The sequence below is a fragment of the Anguilla anguilla genome, chromosome 6 (assembly GCF_013347855.1).
Source record: "Anguilla anguilla isolate fAngAng1 chromosome 6, fAngAng1.pri, whole genome shotgun sequence".
Classification (NCBI taxonomy): domain Eukaryota; kingdom Metazoa; phylum Chordata; class Actinopteri; order Anguilliformes; family Anguillidae; genus Anguilla; species Anguilla anguilla.
In genome coordinates, this window is record NC_049206.1 from 9,271,969 (window position 1) to 9,298,053 (window position 26,085).

Below are 26,085 nucleotides of genomic sequence, written 5' to 3' on the forward strand. Positions count from 1 at the left end.
TATATGCATTCTGTAAGAGTTGATTTATCACTGGAAAGTTTTGTGTCTCTTAGATTTATAGAATAGTTAGGGTTTACACAGTGCAGTTATACAGCTAAAAAGTAATCCTGCTTCATGAAATACCAATTCTTGTTTATACTACAAATCCCAAAGAGTGCATTGTTTGCTATTGCAAGGCTGATATTCTCACAGATATATAGGCTTCTCTTTCACAGCATCATCCAGAGAAGATGCTGTTCCAATCAACTGATGGTCAGGACGGTCTGGCAATAGGCAGATGATTAGCCGCGTAACGCTTCTATGCAAAATAACGTTTGGTGGATCTGTTCAGCACCTGCTCGCGTCTCAAGAAACAGGCTGGGTCTCGCGGAATGAATGTATTTAATGACGCTGATGATCTCTCGCATAGAATTTAAGGGAAGCAATTCATGCCCAGTGTGTGGAACTCAAACGTTTACCATTTGAAACAAGTTTCCTTTGACACATTCAGATGCTTGCCATTCACATGGATGTGGGAAGTGAACTGCCATTCCTTTTTAACTGTGTGAGGACAAGGAAATTGAATATGCTGGAAGTGCAATGCTTTTTTTATAATAGCCTACCTGTGACGAAGAGGAGGCAGACATAACTGACGCACTGATATGCTGTCCACAAGAACCTCTAGGCCTTTTCCAGAATTAGCTCTCTGGTCCCTGACGTCAGAGAAAGAGCTGAGTGTGAAGTCTTGCCGTAAAGGCAATATGTTTACCTAATGTGTGTAGAGTTCATTGAACAGGACTACGGCTGGGGCTCAATAGTGAAACATAATAAACGTTAATAATATATATGTAATTATTTAGTTTGTTTATATTTATTTTTTATGTTTATTTTTATTATTATCATAATTATCATAATAAAAATAAACTTGTATCGGTAATGTCTCTGTTGCACTTATTTTACGTAAGCTATTATCAGAGACAAAGCACACTGAGGTAAGGGGACTGTGCTCAAATGTATTGATTGCTAAGCAACGTTATCTCAATTACGAGCGTTTAGCATTATTTTGGATTTGGGGGGTGCAAAATTTGAGCTTACATTACCAGTATGATATTGACACAATATTTGCTCCACGCATTCTGCCATTGCTCATCATTCCTTTAAAAAAAATAATAATAATTGTGCTAAGATCCATTTCATCTGTGTGTGTTATAGTAAAAAGTAAATCAATGAGGTCTGAACTACCTGTATTACATTTGCAGTCTGTAACTGAACTTTGTAGACCAAGATAAACGTACATTCAAACAAATTAACACCTAGCAGATTTAAAAACTCGAAATTTATGGCCTGTCATTCGTTCCACCTTAAATAGTGGCTTGCCGACCTGTGACGAGTTCCTCAGCCAGTGTTGGTCCAATGAGCTGCGTGCGATATGCTGCCATAACAAATAGTTCCACTCTGTCACTTCGTTAGTAATAGTGACATTTTTCACCAGCAGCACAGACTTTTATTTTAGATCAGTGCCCGTTTGTTTTGGACAACGATTCGCACCGATGTGATCACGGCTTCTGATTAACTTCCCAAGTAAGTAGATCTTCGCAACTGTTAGCTAACGAAATCTCAGGCAGTACATCTGTTTTAACAGCATGACTTTAAAACGAAGAACTATATCAAATAATCAAATACAGACCGAACACCGAGGCATAAAATGAGACGGTAAAGATTCTTACCAAAAAATGAGATTTTATCGGGCTTTGAACGGAGTCTGAAGGACGTTAAATGCTGTTGCTGCACCGATATTTCTATAGAAAACGCAATGACTCTGTAATTGTATCCAGCACGTGCGTGCTTGTGAGAGGCAGGCTATGAAGTTTTTGGAATGTTGTGGTGAGGCCAAAAGTACCATATAAAGTCTGCTAAATAAATTAAACCAATTTAGTCGTAATTTCTAATTTGAACTGTTGCAACCAGCAGCGAGTATGAAAGTACACTTCTGAAAAAATGCTTAATTCTGCTTCATTTAATTCTAAGGTAAAAAATACAACAAAAAAAAATACAGCTAGTAATTATTCCTTTGGAATTGCCAACTAACATGTCCAGGCTAGGCTATATTTGCAAGGTATTGCAAATATAAGTAGGCTATTGCAAAGTATTGCAATGGATTGTTTACCTTTATGTTGAATAATGTGTTTGTTCGCATCCGCTTTTTAGTATTTGTTTGTTTTAAATTAACAGATGATGTCAGGGGAAAAACTTTTTCTTATACCTTCTGGGGTCAATTAGCGTTGCATAACCAACCTGCAACTATTATTCAGCACTATATGAACGACTTGTAAACTGTTACTTTCTTCGTGCATCTGAAGTTCAAAGCAAAAAAAAAAAAAAAAAACTAGAATGGTTATGCAGCAGGCTGTATTTATTAACGTAATTCGACAAATTTTAGTTTCCCCATTGACACTAGCCTAAGTTAATGCGATAAGCGCGTAAGGGTCAGACAACTCGGTGGTAATTCTCTCCAAGAGAGTGATGATTATGCTGATTGAATGCGGGAAACTCTCGTTTCTTCCAGGAGGGTGAATGAGTTTCCCCGGCGCGAGGCTGGCTTTCGAATGAAATCTTTTTTCTAAAACACTGTTCTTCAGGACGCTCAAGGTCGGATAATGGACTCGTTGTTTATGTAGTCAGGAGCGAAGGGAGGTGTTTTACAAATACAATGATTCTCTTGTTAGGAGCAAAAGGCATGCATTGGCACAACCACTGGCCGTGTTTATTTCTTCATAAACAACACAACGGGAAAGGAAATTAGGTCAGCAGATTTGAGTAAATTTGCATAACCAAATGTTGGCATCTTAGTCTGCTGTCTAAGCATAAGCAGTTTTCAGATTTTATTTTGAGGATCAACTGCTTATGGGTGTTTGGTTCCTGTATCATTCACTCTCATACCCACGGGCAATTTAGTCCAGTTAGCCTACCTGTATGTCTTTGGACAGAAACCCACGCAGACACAGGGGAACATGCAAACTCCACGCAGAAAGGCCCAGGCTGGATTCAAACCTAGTACCTTCCTGCTGTGAGGCGACAGTGCTACCCATTGCACCACCGTGCCACCCTATATGGGACAAAGGAAGAGTTAAAATTGCAATAAGCAAAACCTGCATTATGTTGGAATAAATGCAAGTACAAATTTATGTTAGTATGTAAATGCAATGTTTTCAGTAACTTAAAATTGCTCACGATATTGGCTGTAACAAAACCCAGCATACACAGTGGGTCCCTGGTACTGAATTTGAACACGTGGCGTATGTTCTGTTTATGTAACTGCTTTCTAGCCATGTGGTATGCATTTAAATAATGGGTGTGGTTGTGCCCTCGTGCAGTCGTGTACAAGATGATTTGGCGAACACTTTGCCACAACTCCTCAAAAATCCATGTGCACCTTTAACCCAGCCTGCTTTGAGGTCCAAAATGAAAATTTAATAACTGACATTATACATGAAGTCTCACAGACTTAGCATATTAACTTAACATTTGCAAAGTCAATTTGCATCTGTTCATTATTCAGGCACTCTGGGAAAGTGTCTGCTAAATGATCGTAATGTAATGTAATGTAATGTTTGAAAATTTTAACCACTTCACGGTTCGAGGAAAACAAAGAAAAGTCGTACCCTCTCCTTTAACTCCAATTTACTTTGATTAAGAATCGCGAAACCAAATGCTGTCTCCTCCAGGGTATTCTCAATAAAGTTAAATTGTATTCCAGGAGTGTGTTTGTATTTCTCTTTCTGTGTTTTTTGACAGCCAGCTTCTCTGCTTGTCAATCCTCTCTGTGCATCTTTTCAGTCTGTGACATGTCATCATGGCACAGAGCTATGCTTGACTGTATTGAAACGCCTTGTCACACCACCCTTCGAGGGTTTCATGTTTTGAAAGACCATCCCTAGGTACCCTCCCCTCTTCGTGTTTATTGTCTCTTCTTGTTGTCTCATCTAAAGTATTTCTCGTTATACTATATATAAGTCAGAAGGTTGCAGTCATTTCTTTCCCAAAGGTCAGTCCCCATTGTTCTAGACAGTGACCCAGCCACCACATGACAACAGCTGCGTGATATCCAGTCCACTTTCTGCCGCGTCTGCAGTTCTGTGCGTCAGAGCAGCGCTGCATTAAGCACACGTGTTCATGGGTCCGTCTCTGATTAATCGTGTACGGGAAATTGCGTGAATGGCTGCCAACGTCAAAAGAGGAATAGTTGGAGTGTTTCCCAACTCCCCTCTGCGCGATTACTCAACCAGATCCTTAAACGAGGGCGGAGACTTTGACCTCAGCTGCACCCCCAGGTTGGCATGGCCTTTATGCCACTTCAATTCAGCAGCTTGGATTTGACCGTCTCTAGGCCCGTTTCTAAGAGACACTCTATAGGGTGGGTGTCCCTCTGGTCCCATGAGGAGAGTGGCCCCTGATGCAGTGACCGCTCCTGCCTCCCCTTCCCCCTCCCCCCTCCCCCCAGGCCCTCGATCCTCCAGCCATGGATTCGGAAGGCCGAGCCCTGCAGGAGCAGGAGGAGGCGCCGGTCATCCTGGAGAACGGGGAGGTGTACAGGAACCCCACGGAGGTGAAGATGAGCCAGATCGTGCTGCCCTGCCACGCCAACCACCGGGGGGAGATAAGCGTGGGCCAGCTGCTCAAGTGGATGGACACCACGGCCTGTCTGTCTGGTGAGTGCGCCCAGCCACAGGGTCCCATCGCGGGATAGGATATCAGCTCCGGTTGGATGGGATGTGGAGGTTGTCCACTGACCCACTGTGTGTGTATCATCGGATTGGTTTGTGACTTATCCAAACCCTTTCCCAGTGAAATGCTCAGTGAACTGGGAAGGAAACTTGTGTAATGTTGGGCAACGCCATGCACGAATGAAGGAAGTGGCTGGAGTGGTCAACTGAGTTGCACTGTGTTAAAGGGTTTAGTCTAGTAACTAAGTTTTGCAGATTCAAATCCTAGGAGGGGTCTTGCCATTTGGGCAAGGTGCTTGACCAGAATCACTTCATTAAGTTTCCCGCTGTGTAAAATGGGCAGCGTGTACTGTAAAAGAAGAACCGAAGAAATAGATAATGCAAGTAATGGCTGGCGGCCATTTGCCATTTGGGAGTGGAACTGTACGCCCAAAATGGTTCAGTCTTAGAAGCCCTTTCCCTGCTCCTGCATGTGTCATGCTTCATGGAGAGGACTTGGCAGGATCCACTATTTATTATTTGCTTTGTGCAGCACCTCTTCAAAGGGGAAGTTTTTTAAGGTGGCGCGGAGAAGTTCTTTTCAATCTCAGGGGCAATCATCTCATTGCCTGCAGTAGGTAGATGGTTGGCCTTTGTTCAAGCGAAATGTCACCCGCTAATCATTCATCGTTGTTAATATCATGCGTAATTGTCTCAGTGAGTACACAAAAGACTTTTCCCAGAGTCCATTTGCATCCATTGTTCAGGACACAGGAAGATCTGCAGCGGTTTGTCTATCTTCTGCAGATAACAGACTCTGGGTGACTGATACACTTGCTGTCAGAAACTGATTATAGCTATCTGTGGCGTATCTACCTTGCGCACACAGGGAAAGAAGATGTAGGGATCTTCAACTCCGAGGCGGATGTGAGAGTATTAAGTCATAATTATCCGGTGAGCACTTCAAACCCAGATGAAAAACAGTGTTCTTGCAGCGCTGCTAAAAAGGCATGGAAGTGTTATCCCTTTAGAGAATGACATTTTGAAGACAGCTGAGTACAGATAGAAATGCTGTTTAAATGCTTGTAGATGCTTCCTTTCTTGCGTTTTTTTGCATTCAGGAAGTCTTATGTTTTTTGTTTCCTGTCTCGTTGCAGCTGAAAGGCATGCTGGGTGTCCTTGCATCACCGCGTCCGTAGACGACATCTGTTTCGAGCATACGATAGGGTAAATATACTGTCTGAAATGCCAGATTAACTGTCTCATTTTCATTAAAACAGGCTAGTCAATTTTACTAACGCACACTGATTTGGATGGGAGCAATAAACACACACTGACCCACACAACGTCTGCCTGTGAAATGTCAGTGAACTAAATTCAGGTGAACTGTAATGTCTTTGAATTTTCTCACTGAATCGAATGTACTGACTCATTTAGCTACCGTGACTATGGTCCACTGTGGTCCACCTTATGTAGAACTAGAAGATTGGCAGCTGTCTCTTTTCCATCTGCTAAACATAAAGTTTGAGCCAAAACATTTGTCCCTTGAACTTTCACCTGGTCTGGCTGGGCAGTGTGGCAGTCGCAGAAAGCACAAAGCTCCTCTTGGAGATATGGTGTAGCTCATCCTCCTTGGCTAAGGGTGGATAAAAGATGTTACCAATATACTTCACTTCTGGCACACCCAGGGACTGGTAATTTACTGTGATGGAGTCTGCTGTGCTGCCATCTTTCTTGAATGTCTTGCTATCTGATTGAAATGTCTGAAATGTCGTTTACATGGTATGTATGATCTGTTGATAGGAAAAAGGCACTTCCTGAATATTCAAAGAGGCTGTTTTCAGGAACAGGAAACTCAACAGTGTTGCGAACAAAAGTGTGTGAAAAGGCCCACAAATTATGTCTTGCAAGTCTCATCATGTTTTGAGTATGCAGTGTTCATTCACGTTTTCAGGAAAAAAACACAGTTTAGTTACGCTGGCAGTATACACAACCCCGACCAGCAGTGAGCACCTTCCATAAAACCGTTTCCCTAAAGTGCATATATTGAAATGGATAAAGGGAAATGCAAAACCACCGTCAAAATTAAGCCCTTATTTTCTTTTTTTTGCTCAATAACAAGCAGCAGCTGAAGGAATAGTTGTGTGTTGTCTGAACATTTTGAAATCCAGCTCATTTGCACAGCCTTAATCTTGAATCTCAAAAGTTAAACGAGCAATTATAGAAGATCACTCATCCTTGTATAGATTCTTATCAGTCAAACTCTTTTGCTGGAGGTCCCGTCTACTCACAAACGAGTTGTGTGCATTTGTTGGATTAAATGATCCAGCTTAGTACCTGTACCTAGCCAGAGATATCAATATAAAGTACATTTTAGTAAATCCTTATTCCTCGGTCCTGGTGTAATACGAGTATAATATAGATCTGAAACAACTCAAAGAGATTTCCTATGTGCATCAGGGGCTTGCTTGTGTTCTCTTTACACTGCCGTGCCGTGCTCTTGTTTGCCCCCCCTCTGAAGGTGAGGTCAGTGTGGTTTTTGATAACAACTGTGGTATTGATAACGGCCTATTTTTAAGCCCTCTCACTCACACTACATGGGAATGTGAGGGGAGGGGATTGAGTTTTCAGTACAAAAGCTTTAGCATGTCGTTCGTTGAGAGCGTAGCGCTTTCTAGCACGAAGGCTGGTGTCATCGCGTGATTCAGACTGCGATTTGTCACTCCTCGGTGATGTACAACATTGGTGTGTCATGGAACAGAACCGGGCAATTCCCCAGCTGCCCGTGCAGTGTCCCGAGAGCAAGATCACACACTGGGGTACAAGTTCATACACTGGTATACTGTATCAGTGCTGATCTGTTAAAATTTGATCTGCTAGCAGATTAAATCCACTATGAAATAAGACATTGTGTTTATGTGATACTGTAAACGTGTGTGTGTGTGTGTGTGTGTGTGTACCCAAGCAGAGCTGTGTTAAGTGTGGTTATTTAAGAGTAGCCCACTACCGAGTTGTAAATGTGTGCACAGCTTTAAACGGGTTCAGGATTAGCAGGCTACCCAGAATTCATAGGGGTTTATTTCACAGTTAAGGCTACCTGCCAGCCTCCGGAGCTGCTACCGTCTCAGACCAGCTCGGCCGTAATTTCGTTTGATCGGCGATTTATCAACACCCGCACCGCTGCGATGGGTGTCCGTCCGGTGGCGTTAGGTCATTACAGCCTCCAGCTGCGTCGCCCAAACTGTCGTTTATTAGGCGGATCAGGTTTGAGGGGGCTGCTGACGACGTTGCAGCTGATCCTAACGAGCCCTCTGGAGTGGTGTAAAACAAGGGCGGGATTCGGTAATTAGCGCCACTGTTGCCACTCGCGGGGTTCTTAATTACTGCTGGTGGAATTCAATTAAAATGGCAGCACTGCAAAGGACACCTCAGCAAATGTGTTCCCCTCCCTGCTTGCTTCCCTCCCTGCCTGCCTGCCTGCCTGCCTGCCTGCCTGCTTCCCTCCCTGCCTCCCTGCCTGCCTGCCTCCTCCCTGCCTCCCTGCTCCCTGACTCCCTCTTTGCCTTCCTGCCTCCCTCCCTCCCTGCCTGCCTCCCTGCCTCCCTCCCTCCCTGCCTGCCTCCCTCCCTCCCTCCCTCCCTGCCTGCCTGCCTGCCTGCCTGCCTCCCTGCTCCCTGACTCCCTGCCTCCCTCCCTCCCTGCCTGCCTCCCTGCCTCCCTCCCTGCCTCCCTGCCTGCCTGCCTCCCTGCCTGCCTCCTCTCTGCGGTGATTAGATGCTGCTATCAGGCACTGGTGCCAGATCAGTGCGCACCTGTTACACAAAGTGGTTGAATTTAGGATGAGGGTCATTTCTCGTTGGCTTGCCTGTCAAAGGGGTTTTGTGTAAGTGTCAGACATTTCCCCCCACAAGGTCCAATATTGTTGGGAGATTAGTGTATTCTCAAATCTCTCTGGGTGCCTTTCACAGGTCCCTGAGGGCTGTAATGCTATTTTTGGGTTCCCGTTGATATTATACATTATAATTAATAAATGAATGTCTGAAACTGACGTTGCTGCCTATGAGCCAAAAAGCTGAGAGGGAGCGTGTTGCCAGGGAGGTCGGATGAAATCAGATTTTCCTCAGCTGGCAGCTGACTAATGCATGACACAACATTCAAGCTTCCATCCTATCAATAAATGAATTTGGGACCAATGAGAACAAAGCCTGTGAACATCCAGTTGACCTTATCCTTGTAGCGTCATCTAACAATGAGCAATTTAACTTAATCTCACTAAGAGGATGAGATCCTGTCTAAATAGGGTTTTCAATCAAAAAAAGTATCTGACTAAATGAAAAGCAGCAGACAGGATTGCTGGGACAGTGTGAGGCTCATGAACCTGAAAATATGTGGACCTTGTGTGTATTATCAGTTACTCATTGGTTTGAACAACTCACAATGATTTGCTGTGGTCCACCCTTTTTGGGTTCCATAAACCTTACCCTCCCATCAATGACTATAGCCTGTAGTCACCTGTATCTACAGGTTTGTACCTGATTATGGTGACCTGATCTGTGTTGTCCTTCAGGGTGGGTCAGGTGGTCAACATCACGGCTAAAGTCAACAGAGCTTTCAACTCAAGTATGGAGGTGAGGACTGCAGTCATTAATGTGGTTTGAAATTAATATGGCCTTATTATTGTCCTTGAGAATTTTAGAGTTCATGTAGCCTTCTGCAGCAAGTCTGTGTACAACTGCAGACAGTGTACTTCAGTCACAACGGAATCTTAGACAATAAAGCCAAAATGCACCCTATTCAATTGATGCTTGAAAATAGGGAAGCACTGGTATTGAATTTAGCAAATTTTTTGAACCTTAGGGTCTTGCTCCAGGTTTTAAAAAAACTGTTCACTGGAGGAGATGCATATTATGGGTTGTGATAATGGAGATGGGGAGGTGATGCAGCTCTTGTTGCTGATGGGGGGGTGACGGTGCCCACAGGTGGGGATTTTGGTCAGCTGCGAGGACCTCTTCACTGACCGGCAGTGGCGGGTGTGCCAGGCCTTCGCCACCTTTGTGGCGCGGCGCTCGGAAGCGGGCAAGGTGAGTGTGGGGGGAGGGGGGGCAGCATCAAAGGGGTGAGGAGCTGGTTTTGTAACCTAAGGGTCACAGGTTCGATTCCTAGGTAGGACACTGCTGTTGTACCCTTGAGAAAATTGCTTCGTCTGACTTGCTTCAGTATATATCCAGCTGTATAAATGGATGCAATGTAATTGCTATGTAAAATATTCTGTAAATCGCTCTGGATTGGAGCATCTGCGAAATGCTTGTACTGTAATGTAATGTCTGACCGCCAAAATTCACCGTCAAAGTTGGGTGTGGCTCATGCGGCGACAGGGCCCCCCTTAACCGCGCGGTGCGCTCGCGTTGCGTCTGCGCAGGTGCATCTGAAGCCGGTGGTGCCGCGCACGCAGGCGGAGCAGCTGGAGCACAGCGTGGCCGCCGAGCGCCGCAGGATGCGGCTCGTCCACGTGGAGATCATGAAGGACCTGCTCAGCAACGCCACCCTGCAGAAAGGTCCGCCGCCGCGGCAACGGCCTTGCATGACCTTGCCCGTCTGCCTCCAGAAAGCTTTAGAATGTGCAACAACAAAAACTTGTTGGTGTTGCCCGGCAAGCACCAACTTGCGCGTATTTCATCAGGTGCCATCCTGTCGTTCTCTCGTGTGCCACAGCCGAATCCAATTCACATTAAAGGAGGAGACTGTAAAAATATATTTTGTGAAAAAGAACTGCGAATACTGTGCATAGTGATTACTCTGAACGTTAGCATGTGCGCATCAGAAATGCAAACTGTCTATATTACTGCATGCAGAATTCAGTGGAACATTATGTTAACATTCGGTAAATGTGTGTGTCTGTTTGTGTGTGCTGTTTTTTGTGTGTGCACATGCATGTTTCTGTGTGTGTGTGTGTGTGTGTGTGTGTGTGTGTGCATGTGCATGTGCATATGTGTGTGTATGTGTGTGTGTGTGTGTGTGTGTCACAGTGGATGAGTGCCAGGAGCACCAGGACGCGGTGCCCGCGGAGAGGACGCGGGTGGAGAGCGTGGAGCTGGTGCTGCCCCCTCACGCCAACCACCAGGTCAACACCTTCGGGGGCCAGATCATGGCCTGGATGGAAAACGTGGCCACCATTGCTGCCAGGTAGCACCCCTCCACTGGCTGGTGTGACTCTCCCAAAGATCTGTGATATACTAACGCTGAACCATTCAACTAAATGTCTTTACCTCAGCCTTCACAACATCTGTAAATTAGCGTGGATCCTTGGTCAGTGAATATTGTGATATTGAACATATTTTTGTGTTCATATGTCTCAAACATGTCATACTTAAATTGTCATACATGTCATACTTTCAATTCAAAATTACTGCACTGCGTGCGTGCGTGCGTGAGTGTTGAATCCCTGAATGCATAATTGAGGTTCAAGCAGTTTCCACTTTGTATTGGTTAATGTTTGACAAAAAAGTCACACTCCTGCATTGAATAAGATTAGACTTTGACAGTTCTTTGTAATCATAAACATGCGCATTGTTGGGCATTTTCTTTCATAGTCACCCTTATTCTTATTACTGACCATGAAGTATATAATGCAGTGTAAGATATCACAGTGACCATGCTCATTTATAGTGTCTTGTTACTTCTCTTAGTTTTTGCAGCCACTAGCTCGCAGTGCAGCAGTGCTTGCTGCCTTGGTTTACATTTTTCTGTCCAGAAAGTGTTTAGTTCCTTGGGAAAATAAGACAAAATCTCTGTCTCATCTCATACTCTCTCTCTCTCTCTCTCTCTCTGTTTCTCCTCTCTTTGTCACTCTGTCTTTCTCTCTCTCCGTCTCTCTCTCATATAGCCGCCTGTGCAACGCGCACCCCACCCTGCGGTCGATAGACATGTTCCACTTCAGAGGCCCGTCCCAAATCGGGGACCGCCTGGTTCTGAAGGCCATCGTCAACAACACCTTCACGCACAGGTGCGCTTAGCGCCAGGTGTGGCGCGGTGGGCTTAACAGAGCATCACCTTTCACACGTTCACAGACTTACATATGTGATATATTAATGTCGCCGTTTCCCAACTGCCACTCAGCACAACGGCAAGAGTCCAGCATCAGCCCAAAATCTTCAAGTGCCTCCTACTGTAGATGCTAGCTTTTTTCTCTTTCCACCGTTAGCTTAATTCTCCCGGAAGGCAGTTGCACTTTGTCACGCTGGTGTTTAATTCTCCCGTGGAAATGCGAAGGTGATTAAGATAAGTCAATGATAAGACTAATCCCAAGGCCAGAGAAGCGGAAAAAAAAAGAACAATAAAAACACCGGGACATTATTCTCCCACAGAGTCTGCTTTGTGGACACCTTTATGGCTTTATTTTTAACAATCTTTATGTACTTTGTGAATTAATGACCATATTTATTATAATCATCATGACCCAGGTCAGGAACAAATCTAATAGCATTGCTTCAGCATCGCCTCTTGTTATTACTTTGTTTTTTGTTGTTGTTGTTTTTTTTTTTTGCATAGCTGAGAGACTTAAATCCTGTTTTTTTTCAAAGCTGAAGAGAAGTTTGTTGAAATTATTATTTTTTTGTTTACTTGAACCTGGAGAGGACAAGCTAGCCCTCCTGATGAGGCTATTCTTCCTCATGTTGCATTAAAAAAAGCTAAAAACTGACTGTGGGTGAGCAGAAAACAAAGGGCGTTTTGGCCCAGGTTCCCATAGCGATGGGTGGCTGCAGTACATTATGTGCATCACAGCACAGGGTACATCTCAGAGCTGTTAAGCAAAGCGTGGATGGATACAGTATGACAGAGACGCTGAGTAATTATCCAATAATAACACTGATTGGATGATATGGAGTGCCCTTGTAAGTTGCGTGCCGCTTTGCTCAGTTGTCATGGACATATTAAAGCTAACTGTCATTCTTTAGTCAGCTTGGTTATAACGATGTCACTTCCTAGCGTGACTCCGTTTAATGCTTGGTGACATCATTCTTTAGTCAGTTTGGTTAACATGATGTCACTTCCTTCTGTGACTGGATTTAGCACTTGGTGACCCTGATGAGTCGTCTTCACAATTTGTCTAATTTGTCTTGAGGTATCCGAACATCCAGACAGCAGACATTGTCTCCTGATTTTGTGAGAGGATAATAGCTTGCCCTCTGTGAGGCTTATGTAGGTTAATCCCTGTTTGATCTGTCCCTGTGATGTCATAGCATGGAGGTGGGCGTGTGCGCGGAGGCCTATCAGGCCGGGCAGACGCTGAGGCACATCAACAGCGCCTTCATGACCTTCGAGGTTCTGGACGAGGACGGGAAACCCCGCACGCTGCCGCGAATCCGACCGGAGCCTGTGGTGAGAGCTCACATCGTCTCAAACGAAACAAAATAAAATAACTGTCACTGGTGCTAAAGGACATGGGGTTTACCTTGGGTCTGCTGAGTTTGAGAGCTGGTGGTGTTACTGTTCACACTTTGGATTAACGCACAACTGAGGAAGTTGATCACATTAATTGAACGGCCAGTCCAAGGTCAGTTATTGGAACTGACACTGCATATCCAGCCAAGGGGGTAGAACTGGACTAGGTCAGAGTCAGTCCATATGACCTGACAGAAAAGTTTTGTTTTTTTTTTGGAAAGGTGTGATATACCATAACTGTGGATAATTGAAATACCCTGTCTGGTTGAAGTGATGCTGTGTTTTCGCCCAGGACTTGGTCTAGCTTGAGCTTCCCCGTTAATACCTGTGATGTCATTGGCAGAATGGGAAGAGGCGATACCGGGAGGCCATCGCCCGGCGGAAGATTCGATTGGACAGGTGAAGCGACCAGCTGCCTTTTCAATCGCACAGGAAATAAGACTTCTTATTAGCCTTATCAATAATGCCAGCAACACCATTTAACACCATTTGTGGCCAAGCACCGTGAACTGTTTATTGGCTCAGAGGAGTGTTTGTGTCCTTTTTGACACTTCAGGAGTGCAGATAAAGGTGTTTGCTCAACTGACACTGTTCCTGTCAATGAAAAGGCGGTGGATGCACAACACGTCCCTGCTCACGTCCGCAGACATGGCTGTTGATTACAGACCAGGCCAGAGAAATCGATCAGCCCCGAAAGCCAGGATCTGAAAGGGGTCCCTGTGTATATTACATTAATGGTTGTTGCTGTGCTCATTTTGTCTCGGACACAATGGGCTGGCTCAAAGTGCTCATCATTTATTCAGGAGGAAAGGGTGGTGTAGATTACCCTACAGAGCCAGGGGACCTTTTACTGAGGGGTGGGGGGGGCGGGGAAACAAAACCAGGCCCTGGACTCTGAGGGGCTCACAGTCCAACAAGATCTTCAGCTCTCCTGAAACCACTGACAGTTGCAGAACTGGGCAGAGTCGCTCAGCTGTCGTCATCAGACGGATGAATTCCCTGATTCAACGGGCCGGTTAAACGGTTTGGGGGAACAAAGTGCCTTCACATGGCACCTCGGGGCTCGGGAAGACATTCATGGTAGGAAATGGCATTTCTTGCTGATTAAGGTTTATGGATGTGAGCCTACCTTCACTCTGTGGACCTGTACAGGTTCCTGTAAGAGACCTATAGGATGAGTGCATCTTAGAACCTGCACTGAGAAAAACACTAGTGTGAAATACTAGGAGCACTGCTATTTGTCATAAGCTGTTGTGTTTTCTGCGAGACAAGTCACGTTCATACATCAAGAAGTCGCCCTTAAATATACAGATCATTTACCTGAGTGGTGCACAGGCTAAGGTCACCTGATTGAGCCCCATGGGAACATTTGCCCTCCCAATAGACATAGCAGTGACTATGCTGTTAGACCCCTAATCTCCCTGTGTAAATCACCATTCACCTGAACACTATACTACATGACACCTTCAGTTTAGTTAACATAAGAGTTGATGTTTGGATTGAGCAGAATAAGGTATAGCAGTATACCAGGGTCAGTTTTACAAACCCCACTAAGCTCTCTGTGTGTTCCCTTCAGGAAGTACATCATCTCCTGTAAGCAAACCGAGGTGCCTCTGTCCGTCCCCTGGGATCCCAGCAACCAGGTAACCTTACCTGCCAATGAGCGGCGTGGGCCACACCCATAGCGCTGAACATGTCCCTGTCTGAGCGTGTGCAAGGCTGTGTGGAATGATGACGTTGGTATTGAAGTGAACGTGCACACATCTAAAGGGCTTCCATATGTTTTAACAGCATACTGTGAATAAATGGTGCAATGGCTATCGTTTGTCTTTACTGACTCCCCACTGGCTCTATAAAGAGTGAAGTATCTGATACTGTTATCTCTCTTAGATAGACCAAGGCACAGAAAGCCCTGACATCTGTCTGGACAGTCATGTCGCTTCATGGTTTGAAGCCGTTAAATGTTCTGCATTAAAAAAAAAAAAAAAGTTTTTGCTGAATATCCACAGGTGTACCTGAGCTACAACAATGTGTCTGCCCTGAAGATGATGGCCGCCAGGAACAACTGGGTGTTAAATTCGGAGAAAAATAAGGTGGGTCTCCCTCCAAAACGCATGGCGGCAGGGGCGGGATAAGGGCGATGGGCACTGGTGTGGTTACATCACAGGAAATTGGATCTTCTATCAGACGCTCTTGTCTCTGTGGGAGAGCAATGCCAGCTGTTGAATGATACGCTGTTGCTGCCTATTGCTTGCAGCAGCAAATGTTGTAGGCCTTTTTTGTCTCGATTCATTCATGGGGATAACTTTACTGTTTAGAATGTTTTTGCCGTGACTTTCACCTCCTGTGCTGCACGGGTCCTGGATTTGTATCAGGGCCGTCATTAGGTTATGGTTTGCAAGCACCTGTTACCATTGTGCTAAACATACTGTGTGAACTGGACTTGATGTGTTCATGGCTATGAATAAGTGTTACATAATGAGTTTTGTACCTTATCGGAACTGCTGTTCCAGTGACCTTCGGTATTCACTTATTGCACAGTATTGTGCGGTATGCACTTATTATGTGTCGCTTTGGATAAAAGCGTCTGCCAAATGAATCTAATGTAATGCGATATCATACAGCTTTTGTCTAGATTTATTCTGCATGTAAATTGTATGTAACACGCAAGCTTGCCCTATGAGCAGCCACAGTGTGTGGCAGAGTACCGCAGTGCGGTGACAGATGGTGCAGCTCTCTGGTCCAGCAGGCCTTGTTGACGTTGTCAAGGTTTCCAGGTCAGCCTGTACACCCTGGAGGAGAACCAGGTCCTGTGCTTCAGGGTGGAGACCCAGGTGAAAGTCCCCGTGGAGCAGGTCTTCCTGCTGATGTCGGACCTGAGCCGGAGACAGGAGTGGGACAGGAACTACGAGTACGTACCATAGAAGAAGAATCACACCCCCCCCCCCCCCCCCATACTTCTTAGTGGTATACGGCACAGTCTTGTTACTACGTGGTGTAAAGTGGGGTAATCATACAGTGGGACAGGAACTACGAGTACGTACCATAGAAGAAGAATCACACCCCCCCCCCCCCCCCATACTTCTTAGTGATATATGGCACAGTCTTGTTACTACGTGGTGTGAAGTGGTGTTGTCTTATTGCAGGCCCACGTGTACAGTTTGAAGGTGAAATCAGGGGTGGAAGAGTCCTCTTGGTTAATAACATGGACGGGTCCTTTCTGTACTTGGTGTTTTTCTGCTTTTGAAGAGTTTTTCTGCACACACTCCTCTTGCAGATTTAAGACAGAAATTGATTTAGCTCTTTTTTCAGCCCTTTGGGTTATGAACAGTTACATATATGTAAATCATTTGGTAACCACATTCAGAAAGGATCAATTATTTTAGCTAAGATTAAGCTAAAAGGTTCATGCATTTCTCCGTATTTCCTTTAACAGTGAAATGGTTTATGTAATATATGTCTTTAAATATATAAAAATATACTTTTCTTCCATCTCTTTCCTGGTTGAGCTCTGTATGTATTGCACAACAGTGCCCTTAATTACACATGATTAAGATGAGGTAGGGTATATGGTTGCCATTCTTCTTTGTTTAATCCTTGGCATGTTTGGACAGAAAGCCTTTATAATAAAGATGCATTTGGACAAAATGCCTTCGGAAGAGTGCTTTTCTCATGTATCAGCTTAGATAAGGAGTATCAGATTCTATTTGATTGTTTTACAAGCTGGTAAAAGGGAAATTGCATGGAAGCCAAGAACCAAGATGGCTGTGGCATCGTTGGGCTGAATTTACAAACAGGCCTGTGTGGCTTGTGTAAGGCAGGCCAATGTAAGAACAAATTGTTAGTAATTCACCTTTCTGAAATATAGAACAAAATCTATCACAGAGACTATGAAACAACAACACAACATGTGTATGAAAAAGTATGTGAATATATGAATGATTATTTTCAAATGGAAAAAATATATGTACCCACGGTAATTTTTCTGTGTTTTGTGTGTTGTTTTTTTATGTGAAGACAGTGTGAGGTGATCACCCAGGTGAACGAAGACGACACGCTCTACCGCGTGGTCACCCCCTCGGTCAGCAAAGAGGGGAAAGTCCAGGACTTCATCCTGCTGGCGTCCAGGCGGCGGCCGTGTAATGCTGGGTGAGGGTCCTTACCGCCATGCTGAGAGACACCAGAGCCTCGCTTTGTACGCCGTGGAAGCGACTGCACTTTCTCACAGGCTTAAGACCTTTTTGTCCTTCCAGGGACCCGTACGTGGTCGCCCTGCGGTCTGTCACCCTGCCCACTCACCCCAGCACGGAGGACTACAAACGAGGGGAGGTGCTGTGTGCGGGGTTCAGTATCTGGGAGGTCTCCAGCAGGATCACAAAGGTAAGCTCCTGCCTCCCTCCCGGGTATTTATTCACATTAAAATTCACAAGGCAGCCCCTAGTTATTGACTGCTGGACACATTTGCCAGTTTAAAATGGCCTTTCATAGCTTCAGTTACGCAACACCATAATTGACGTTCCATTAGCGGCATGTGCTCTGGGTCACCCATACAGAGTGTGTCATTGAGGCAGAATGACTGGGTCCCAGGTATAATTTAGCTTTACAGAGGCTGCTGATTCATTAGCCCGCGCGGGTGTAATTTAGAGGGCCGTGGATCGTACGATCCTTGGGCTCGAATCAAATGGGAGTCAGCCGTCGCCTCTGTTCGCTCTGCTGCGTCTTCGAGCCGGACGCTTAATGTGAACTGCCTCAGCTTCAGCCACCACTGTGTGGAACTCTAGGTGTTTGTGTGCCCTTCGGAAAAGGGTGTCGGTTAGAGCACGGCGCGGCACTCTGAGAGAGAGCAGCTGGCTGTGGGTTCGGGGGCGGGGCACAGTAAGTGGTGACTCTTTCTCTCGCGTGTGTCTCCCAGATCTCCTACTACAACCAGGCCACGCCTGAGGTGCTGCCCTACATCTCCACTGACATCGCCGGGCTCTCCTCCACCTTCTACAGCACCTTCAGGTCCTGCAGCCAGTTCCTGGAGGAGAACAAGGACAGCCTGGAGGCCGTGGCCTCCACTCCGCTGTGACGCCTGCCTTGTGAGCAGGGGCGTCCGGGCGGGGCAGAAGCCCGACATGGGGGTCCCTCTTATGAGGTGCCCCAAACTGCTCTGACACGGTACATCCCAGCTGGAGCCAGGGTGTATGGACTGTAAATGTTGTGGGTTTTTTTCCACCATTCCATCAGCCACAGCTGTATTTATAGCCTTATTGGTGCCATTTAACTGGGATTGGGAGCTAATTTGCTAAAGGAGTTTGACTTATTTTACTCTGCGTTTTTTTACCTTTTGAGACAGTGCTTTCCTTATTGTAAGTTCAGTGGAAGTGAACTGGTTTAAAGGCATGTCTTTCTTTGATGGCATTATATACGACAACTTATACTTGTCTGCAACAAACCTTGAACAGTACCGGATGTGACTTAAGAAATAGAATTGTAATATTGCAATATTTCAATAGAATATTCTGGAATATGGAATCAGTACTGTAGTCACATTTGGATTGCATATTATTATTTAGGTACTAAAAAATATTTCACAGATGTCTCTTACAAGGCCGAGTTGCGAAAAAGACATTCTGCAATTAACAGGAACTGGGCATATTTATATTTTGGGTATTTTTCTAGGAATTCTGGCAGTGCAGTGGTGCAAAAGTGGAATTTTCTATCTCCAATAATTATGCTTCACAGTCTATTTCTTTTCAAATAGATGAGTGAAAACAAGACAAGATGTTGGCAATCATGCTGTAAATGTAATTCTATATAAAGAAAACACTATTTAATGAGCAGCAATCAAGCCTTTCATATTCAAGTCTTTATACAGGAGTTGGAACATCAGTGAGCTGAAAATAATTTATGAATACTGAGCATCAACACCCTGTCACATTTTTCAATGTAAATTATGGGCCTGGACAAAAACAATAAATAAGCAACTACGTGGCAAATTAATTTCCTCTTTTGTTAAATCTCCTTTGTTTTTTGTTTCTTCTAGACTGTTTCTTGGGGATTTATTGGCCTGTTGAATAACCGTTCACAGACTCTCATCCACTGTATTTGCCAGAATGTGGTTTAGTAATCGACTGGTGTTTCACAGACTGATTTTGCACAGGGCTAAGGGGTGTATTCAGTCTAACTGCAGTGGGATTTGTCTGTATATTAAACTGCACACTTGTTACAGTTTGTATGTATTAAAAAAAACTTTTTTTTCAAAAATATCAACGACTCTCCCTAATTTTGTTTTTTAAGAAACTAAACGAAACAAAACAAATCTTTTGAGATCGAGGTTGCGACATCGGGAGTGTGTGGCCAGGCTTAGGAGGTGTACACGTCCATGAGCAGCTTGGCCTTGTAGTCCGAGGGCATGTTGTAGAAGCTGCGGTGCATGTCCCCTCCTCGGACCGAAATCAGGCCCATGTACCCCGAGTTGTAGCTGCCCTGCTCCGGTCCGTGCTGGACGGTCAGAGAGAACCGGGGCTGGGCCCCCCGGAGGTGCCGGCGGCCCAGGTAAGACCTCCCCAGGGGCACTGCCCTCAGCTGCAGGGACACGTCCTGGCTGGCCCCCCTGAAGAGCTGGAGCATGTCCTCCACCAGAGGCTGGGTGTAGCCCTCGCCCAGGGCCTCGAGGGGCCAGCCTGGGGCCAGGGTGACGTGCGGGAAGACCCGGTCGACCGTGTCCAGGAACTCGGCGCCCGAGACGTAGCCGGGGGTCTCGAAAGCCCCGTGGGACACGTTCATGTTGATCCAGGTGGGTCGGTACAGGAGGTCCTCGGCGTAGCTCTGGTTGAGCAGGCGGAGCGTCGGGGTCAGGACGGCCTGGGACTTGACCTGGAAGTAGAGGCCGTGGAGCTTGGGGGAGGCCGAGACCAGGTCGAGGCACTCCTGGAGCGAGAGCTCGGGACTGGAGTTCTCCACCACTGGGACCGCTGGCTGGTCTTTCTTCGATCCGACCGGAATGATCAACATCCCGCCGGTGCTGTCTGCGAACAGCAGAATTGTCGAACATTTTGTTTTTTATTTTTTTATATTCATTTGCCATCAATTTCTAATGAGCTTCAAAATACAGTTACTTATTTGCATTGTTATTGTTTGAAGTGTATGCCTTGGAGTACATTAAACCTCATTTCCCATTTACATTTACATTTAGGCATTCAGGAAATGCTAACAAGGCAAGAACTGTTTTAGAACCTAGAAAATAGATTGAAATCACAAACAAAGCTGAGTCGACTATAGAGAAAAATGTGAGGAAAACTGAAAGGTGCAAGAACAAGTATGCAGAAGGATTTTTAGTATATTTTAAAATGCATAATCAAAATTTTAATTATAGTTAAGAGCTCATGAAAATATGGCAAGTGCCAATATTTGCTGGTAGCGCATTCAATGGAAGAGATTTTTACAAATAATATAATGTAGTGAGATTTTAATACAGAGCACTACTTCAGAGATTTGTGGACAGTGATCGTAAATACAGAACCACAGTAAAGGGTATGTGGCGTGCCCAGTGTCATGGGGAGTTAGTTACCTTTGAGCAGGGAAAGCAGGGAGGCTCTGTCACTGACCCAGTCCCACCGGATGTTCATACCGTCGCTGTTCGCAGGTTTGAAATAGTCGACCAGGTCCCCTCCAGGGTAAAACCGCCTAAACCTCTTCTGCACTGCACAATGGAAATCAGACCATGACCCCGGGCTGGGACTGACTAATTCAGTACGGGCGCCAGTGCAGTATAATGGGTAAGGAATTGGTCTTTTAACCTAAGTGTTGCAGGTTCAATGAGCAAGGTACTTAACCTGCATTGCTTCAGTCCTGCTGTATGAATGGATGCAATGTAAGTGTATGTAAAAAGTTGTGTAAATTGTTCCAGATAAGAGCGTCTGCTAAATGCCTGTAATGTAATTCCATCTAATAATCAGGCTTCGTAACATTAAACAGGAGAGATTTCATTAAGATTTTATCATGTGTTTGCTTAACCGATTGCCTTATCTGGAGTGATTAACACAGTTTACAGTTTTAACATATAACAGCTGGTTTTTAAATTAACGATGAGTACGGTGGCAGTGAACCTGTGGGGATTTGAACCTGCAACCACTAGGGTACAGCGGCTTGAAAATGGAGGGAAAAAAAGAAGAGTCGTGGGTGAGGTTGAGATAGCCACCCCTCTGTCGGGCCCTGAAAGGTCACTCACAAGCCGTTGCTTTGAACTGGGACAGGACGGGCTCGTAGATGTCGTAGTAGATGCGCTGCGGGTTACTGTTGTCCCGGATGAAAAGCAGATCGTTCACGCTGGGGCTCTCCTCCCCCTGCCACAGAGTCAGACTGAACCTGCCCCACGGGAAACACAGAACAGGCAAATTTTTACACGGGAGTGCCACACACTACATTTTGCATGTTTTTAACAGACACTGCCGTCCGCAGTGACTTGCATGGCTTACATTCTTTACATGCACACCGTTTATACAGATATTTTACTGGAAAAAATACTGGTTAAGCAGCATGCTCAAGGGTACAATGGGAGGCCCCCACCTGGGAGTCGAACCTACAGCCTCACAGTTACAAGCCTAGGTCGCCTTGGGCAAAATCATAACAGATTTAGGTCTGAAGAATGATTTAAGTCACAGATTCTGTTCTCTGCTGAGATCTCCTGATGACTATTGACTTTTTAGCAGATTTGATTTATTAACAGAATTCTAATGTGGTTATAGTACTATACATGTAGCTGTGTGTTATCATAATATTTTAGTTTGAATTTCATTTTTTGCATACATTTAGTTCTGATGTCATTGCTGGTGCAATGAACGGTGATCATAAGATGGCCGCATCACTCACTGAAAAACTTCCCACTCACAGTTTAACGCTTCCAAGAAAAATTTCATTGGCTGCACAACAAAGACCACATTTTCGAATGTTGGTCTGACCACTCACTGCATGTATTTACCAGGTCAAAAAGCTTGCGTTTGTAGCCCCAGCCAATAAAATTCAGTGAGGACCGTTGAGCTGCGTGTGAGATATTTGGCCTTACATACACGGTGATTGGGTTGCCTACTGGACAGTCACCTGCTGGACTGGCTGAGCAGCCAGCTGAAGTGGGGCCAGGCCTGCTTGACCATGACGGCCAGCACGGGGAAGGAGACCCTCTGGGGGACGTGCTGGACGAGAGAGTACATCTCCTCCACCATGGCGCGCGTGTAGGATGGGGTCGACGGTATGTAGAGGACCTTCCACCCGGGAGAGATCGTGGCATCTGGGAATTCGCTTTGGATGAGTCCCAAGAACCTACGGTAAAGGCAAAGCAGCCGTCAAATCAAAGCCAAACTTCATTTGTAGAGTGAATTCCACAAAACATTTTTAGAGCAGACTCTTGACTCACATCAGTACTAAAAGCAAGCCTAGGGGGGCCTGTAGCAAACAAAAAACAAAAAACAAATAAAAACAGGAAGAAACCTTGGGAGGAATCATACTCAACAGGGCAAGCCCACCCTCATCTTGTTGGCTCAGTAGTATGAAATGTCAAATGTGTGCTCAAAACTCGTGATGGTGCTTTACCTCCATTGACAGCCCAAGGTTTGTTATGCCATGAGGTACACTACACCAAATGAAAGGTCAAGGTGACGGATGTCAGAAATTATACGGAAAAAGTAAAACCTTAATACCTTTGGTTGACATGTAATCCTTGGACATTATGTTCAAAAAAGCCACACAACATCGTACATCAACATATATCATCTAGTATCTGACATTAATCTATCATGAATTTTTGGTTATAATCCTTAGTTTTTTTTTATTTCAAAGGGAATGTTGTGATTATCATTAGAGTCCTGGGGAGGACTTTCATTTTCTCTCTTTATTAAAAGTGATAACAGCATTGTTCTACTTATAATAAGGCTAGAGGCATTTTAAATATTAACACAGTGAAGTCTTGGAACAGAACAGCTGAATCATATACCTGCTGTGCTTATCTACTGCATAAATGGCAATCCATTCTGCTCCAGTGCTGCGTTTGAAATGGACATGCATGTACTGAACCACTGTGTGCTAAAACAAATTAATGGAGAGCATTAGTACTGTTCCACTCACAAAGCCTGTTCCGCTTGAAACTAAAAATCCTGAAATGATTCATCTATGTCACATTTCACTAGGGTGCATTTCAGTCTCCGTTGAAATAGTCAAAATAATTCAATAATCCAATGGAGTGTGATTTTCTGTGTTGACATAATGCACATTATATTGTATAACTAGATATAGACCCAACTGAGATGCTGTGCATGTGTGTGTGTGTGTGTATGCTTATTTGCCCTTTCGATGTTTTTTATTTGTTTACTCACGCTGTGCTGTTGACAACAGGCCAGAAGTTCGGGACATTAGGACCGCGGAGAACGTCTGCATTGAGCCAGACTGGGCGGTTTATCCCTGTTTGATTTCTTTTTCTCAGAATCTCCAGTGACGGCAACACCGCCTTGATGCTTTTGAAATCCAGTTTGATCCCTGCTCACACGAGACACAGACAACAAGATGGATCCCATGTTGAGACACATGCATGTAACTTTCACTTACAAATATGATGTTAATAGCTTTCATTATTTCTCACACTTGTTTTTACATTACATTACATTACATTACAGGCATTTGGCAGACACTCTTATCCAGAGCGACGTACAACAAAGTGTATAACCATAACCAGGAACAAGTATGACGAAACCCCTAGAGAGAAGTCATTTAAAATGTTTGCTTATGACTGTTGTTTCAATTTGAAAACATTTTGAAAAAATTTCACCTTTTAAACTTAACTGAGAGGAGGTATTTTACCCTACAACTTCATTTAATGGTCCCTGTGTAATAGTTTTCCTTCACTCTGATCAAGCAGCTGAGGACATAGTCTACTCTGGTCTTACTGATAATAGCAGCAACAATAAACATAGTTAAGATATTGCACTCTGTGTCATTACAGCTCTGTTGCAATGTACGATTTAGGACCTTTCTTGGAGTTGAGCACAGACTCCAGCCATTCCTGCAGAGTGTTGTCACTGTAAACGTCAGGCGGGTGAGCCATTATGGGGATCTCCGTCTCGTTGGCTGTGTTGTATCCTTGTACGTTCACGTCAGCCTCGAGAACCATGGCCGTACCTGAGCGACAACAGGGAGCAAGAAGACAAGGACTCATCCACAGCACGTACCAGATAATGCTCTTATGATAAATGTGTTGCTTCTGATATTTACAATAATGGTCCTTCTATTAAATATGTTTCATGCACTTTACAGACCAAAAGTATGTTTTAGTTAATCATCGATATATTAAAAACTATGCGTACTTTTCAAGGCTTTGTCCAAGTCAGATTTGCTGTTGGCGGAGTGATACCAAGAGACATGTAGGGCATCTCGCTCTTGGATGTCTCCATTTTGGACCAGGTAGTCCAGCATGTCTCCACTGGTGGGAAAGGGCTGAATGGGTTCAGTAGGATCTGTAGCATTGCACAGGGAACCACAAATTCAAGATTTAATTCTGTACACTCGTGTTAACTTGAACTAACTAAAGCCGCACCATTTAATTTTCATTTCTCTCGCAAATATTCCAAATGATAAAATACCTTCACACCACTGCTACTGTTTGCACTACCAACTACCACTCCGCCGCAGATAGTGATGAATGATAATAATGAAATTAATGACACGACTAAAGCTATTACAAGTGATCATGATAAAAATGTTTTATGCTGTACATAAAGACAAATGAATATTGTGAAAACTACTTGATATGTTATATAAACACAGGCAGAAATTTTGAGCACCGCCTGATATAAAAGTGAGCCATGGCAGCAATGCTTGAATTCACTGGAACTTGAAGAAGGAGAATGAAGTCAAATGATTTATATTGTCTTTACCTGCTTTTGAAGTCACAACAACAGAAGCTATGGTAATGATCCCCAGCAAGACAAGCACGCCGATTCCAACTCCAAGCATGGTTAGACTCTCCCTGCTAAAGACACCAAATATTTTTTCAGAATCACGCTCTTCGTCTTCTTCTTCTTCCTCTCCCTGGTCTCTCTGTTTGTTTTGCTCTTCGTCCATGGTTAGCAGAGATGGCACAGACGCAAGTTAAACAATTGCCGTCAAATCCAGTTCAAGCTGCAGAGTGTTGTTTGCAGACTAGAGTTCAGTCCCTTGCAGCGGGTCGATTGGACTTTTATCTCTGTACCCAAGATCTTTATCATCTCGCAAAGAAGGCATTCTGATCTCACTACCTATCATGCAATCAGATTGTTCTGCCTTTGACTGCTCTGTGTATTACTGGCAGTTCGATTTCAAATGCATTGAAGAGAGACCCTAATACTGCTATCTGGCAGATGCAAATTACTAATAAACACAACTGAGAATATATGGAAATGATTCAGCCTATGTAAAAATCCAGAAGTGCAGAAGGCTGCAATTTTCAGCCTCTTTCTCTAATGCAACTTGTTGTTATAATTACGCATCCTTTATCCGCCATTATGACGGAGTTGTCAGTTTCGGGGGGGGGGGGGGGGGTGTTATAAGTGGCTGGTGGCAAGGTCTCACTCCATGGGGCTCCATTGAAGGATTCCGGAAAATTCTACGGGCAGGTTTTTCTCTCAAAGCGGACATATTTGGGCCGTCAAACCCGTTCTCACACCCCCCAAAGTGAGTCTGTCTCTGCTGTGGAACTGGTGATTCAGTCACAAGGCCCTATGCAATCAGCTTAGCCTCATGACTGTATAGTAATTAACCGTATAGGTTATGATTGCATTCAGACCACAAGGCAATGAATGAATAGACTATTAAGTACAGGGACAGGAACCACGGCCGCCACGGATGCCTGTGGAATAATTAAGCAGATGGAGCTCAGCGGCAGACTGAGATCGTATAGGGGAATGCAGTTCACTTGGGCAAAGCATGCATTAACAAACAAGGTTTTTAATGA

General features: G+C 44.7%; 2 protein-coding genes across 2 annotated transcripts; one reads left to right on the forward strand and one right to left on the reverse strand.

Moving 5' to 3' along the window:
• Positions 1-1,403: 1,403 nt before the first annotated feature.
• On the forward strand, positions 1,404-19,375 carry acot11a (acyl-CoA thioesterase 11a). Its single transcript, XM_035423155.1, has 16 exons — positions 1,404-1,560; positions 4,481-4,688; positions 5,840-5,909; positions 9,250-9,310; positions 9,662-9,763; positions 10,102-10,237; positions 10,709-10,865; positions 11,566-11,685; positions 12,923-13,061; positions 13,468-13,523; positions 14,701-14,767; positions 15,134-15,217; positions 15,902-16,035; positions 17,142-17,273; positions 17,378-17,504; positions 18,037-19,375. Exons 2-16 carry the CDS (start codon positions 4,499-4,501, stop codon positions 18,193-18,195), a joined length of 1,734 nt encoding a protein of 577 aa, XP_035279046.1. The 5' UTR covers positions 1,404-1,560; positions 4,481-4,498; the 3' UTR covers positions 18,196-19,375.
• On the reverse strand, positions 18,961-25,308 carry fam151a (family with sequence similarity 151 member A). The gene is made up of 8 exons (XM_035423154.1): positions 25,031-25,308; positions 24,461-24,610; positions 24,126-24,275; positions 23,477-23,636; positions 22,209-22,427; positions 21,340-21,476; positions 20,680-20,811; positions 18,961-20,137 (listed from the first exon to the last, which is right to left on the reverse strand). The coding sequence occupies exons 1-8, from the start codon at positions 25,215-25,217 to the stop codon at positions 19,473-19,475; spliced, it is 1,800 nt and encodes a 599-aa protein (XP_035279045.1). The 5' UTR covers positions 25,218-25,308; the 3' UTR covers positions 18,961-19,472.
• Positions 25,309-26,085: the final 777 nt, after the last annotated feature.

Excerpts from the sequence above, each read along its gene's own strand:
- acot11a (XM_035423155.1), top strand. The coding sequence starts at position 4,499 with ATGGATTCGGAAGGCCGAGCCCTGCAGGAGCAGGAGGAGGCGCCGGTC. Across the intron at positions 13,062-13,467 it reads GAATCCGACCGGAGCCTGTG|AATGGGAAGAGGCGATACCG; the intron begins GTGAGAGCTCAC and ends TGTCATTGGCAG. Across the intron at positions 17,505-18,036 it reads TCTCCAGCAGGATCACAAAG|ATCTCCTACTACAACCAGGC; the intron begins GTAAGCTCCTGC and ends TGTGTCTCCCAG.
- fam151a (XM_035423154.1), bottom strand. The coding sequence starts at position 25,217 with ATGGACGAAGAGCAAAACAAACAGAGAGACCAGGGAGAGGAAGAAGAA. Across the intron at positions 24,276-24,460 it reads CTTGGACAAAGCCTTGAAAA|GTACGGCCATGGTTCTCGAG; the intron begins GTACGCATAGTT and ends GTTGTCGCTCAG. Across the intron at positions 21,477-22,208 it reads CTGCTCAGCCAGTCCAGCAG|GTTCAGTCTGACTCTGTGGC; the intron begins GTGACTGTCCAG and ends CCCGTGGGGCAG.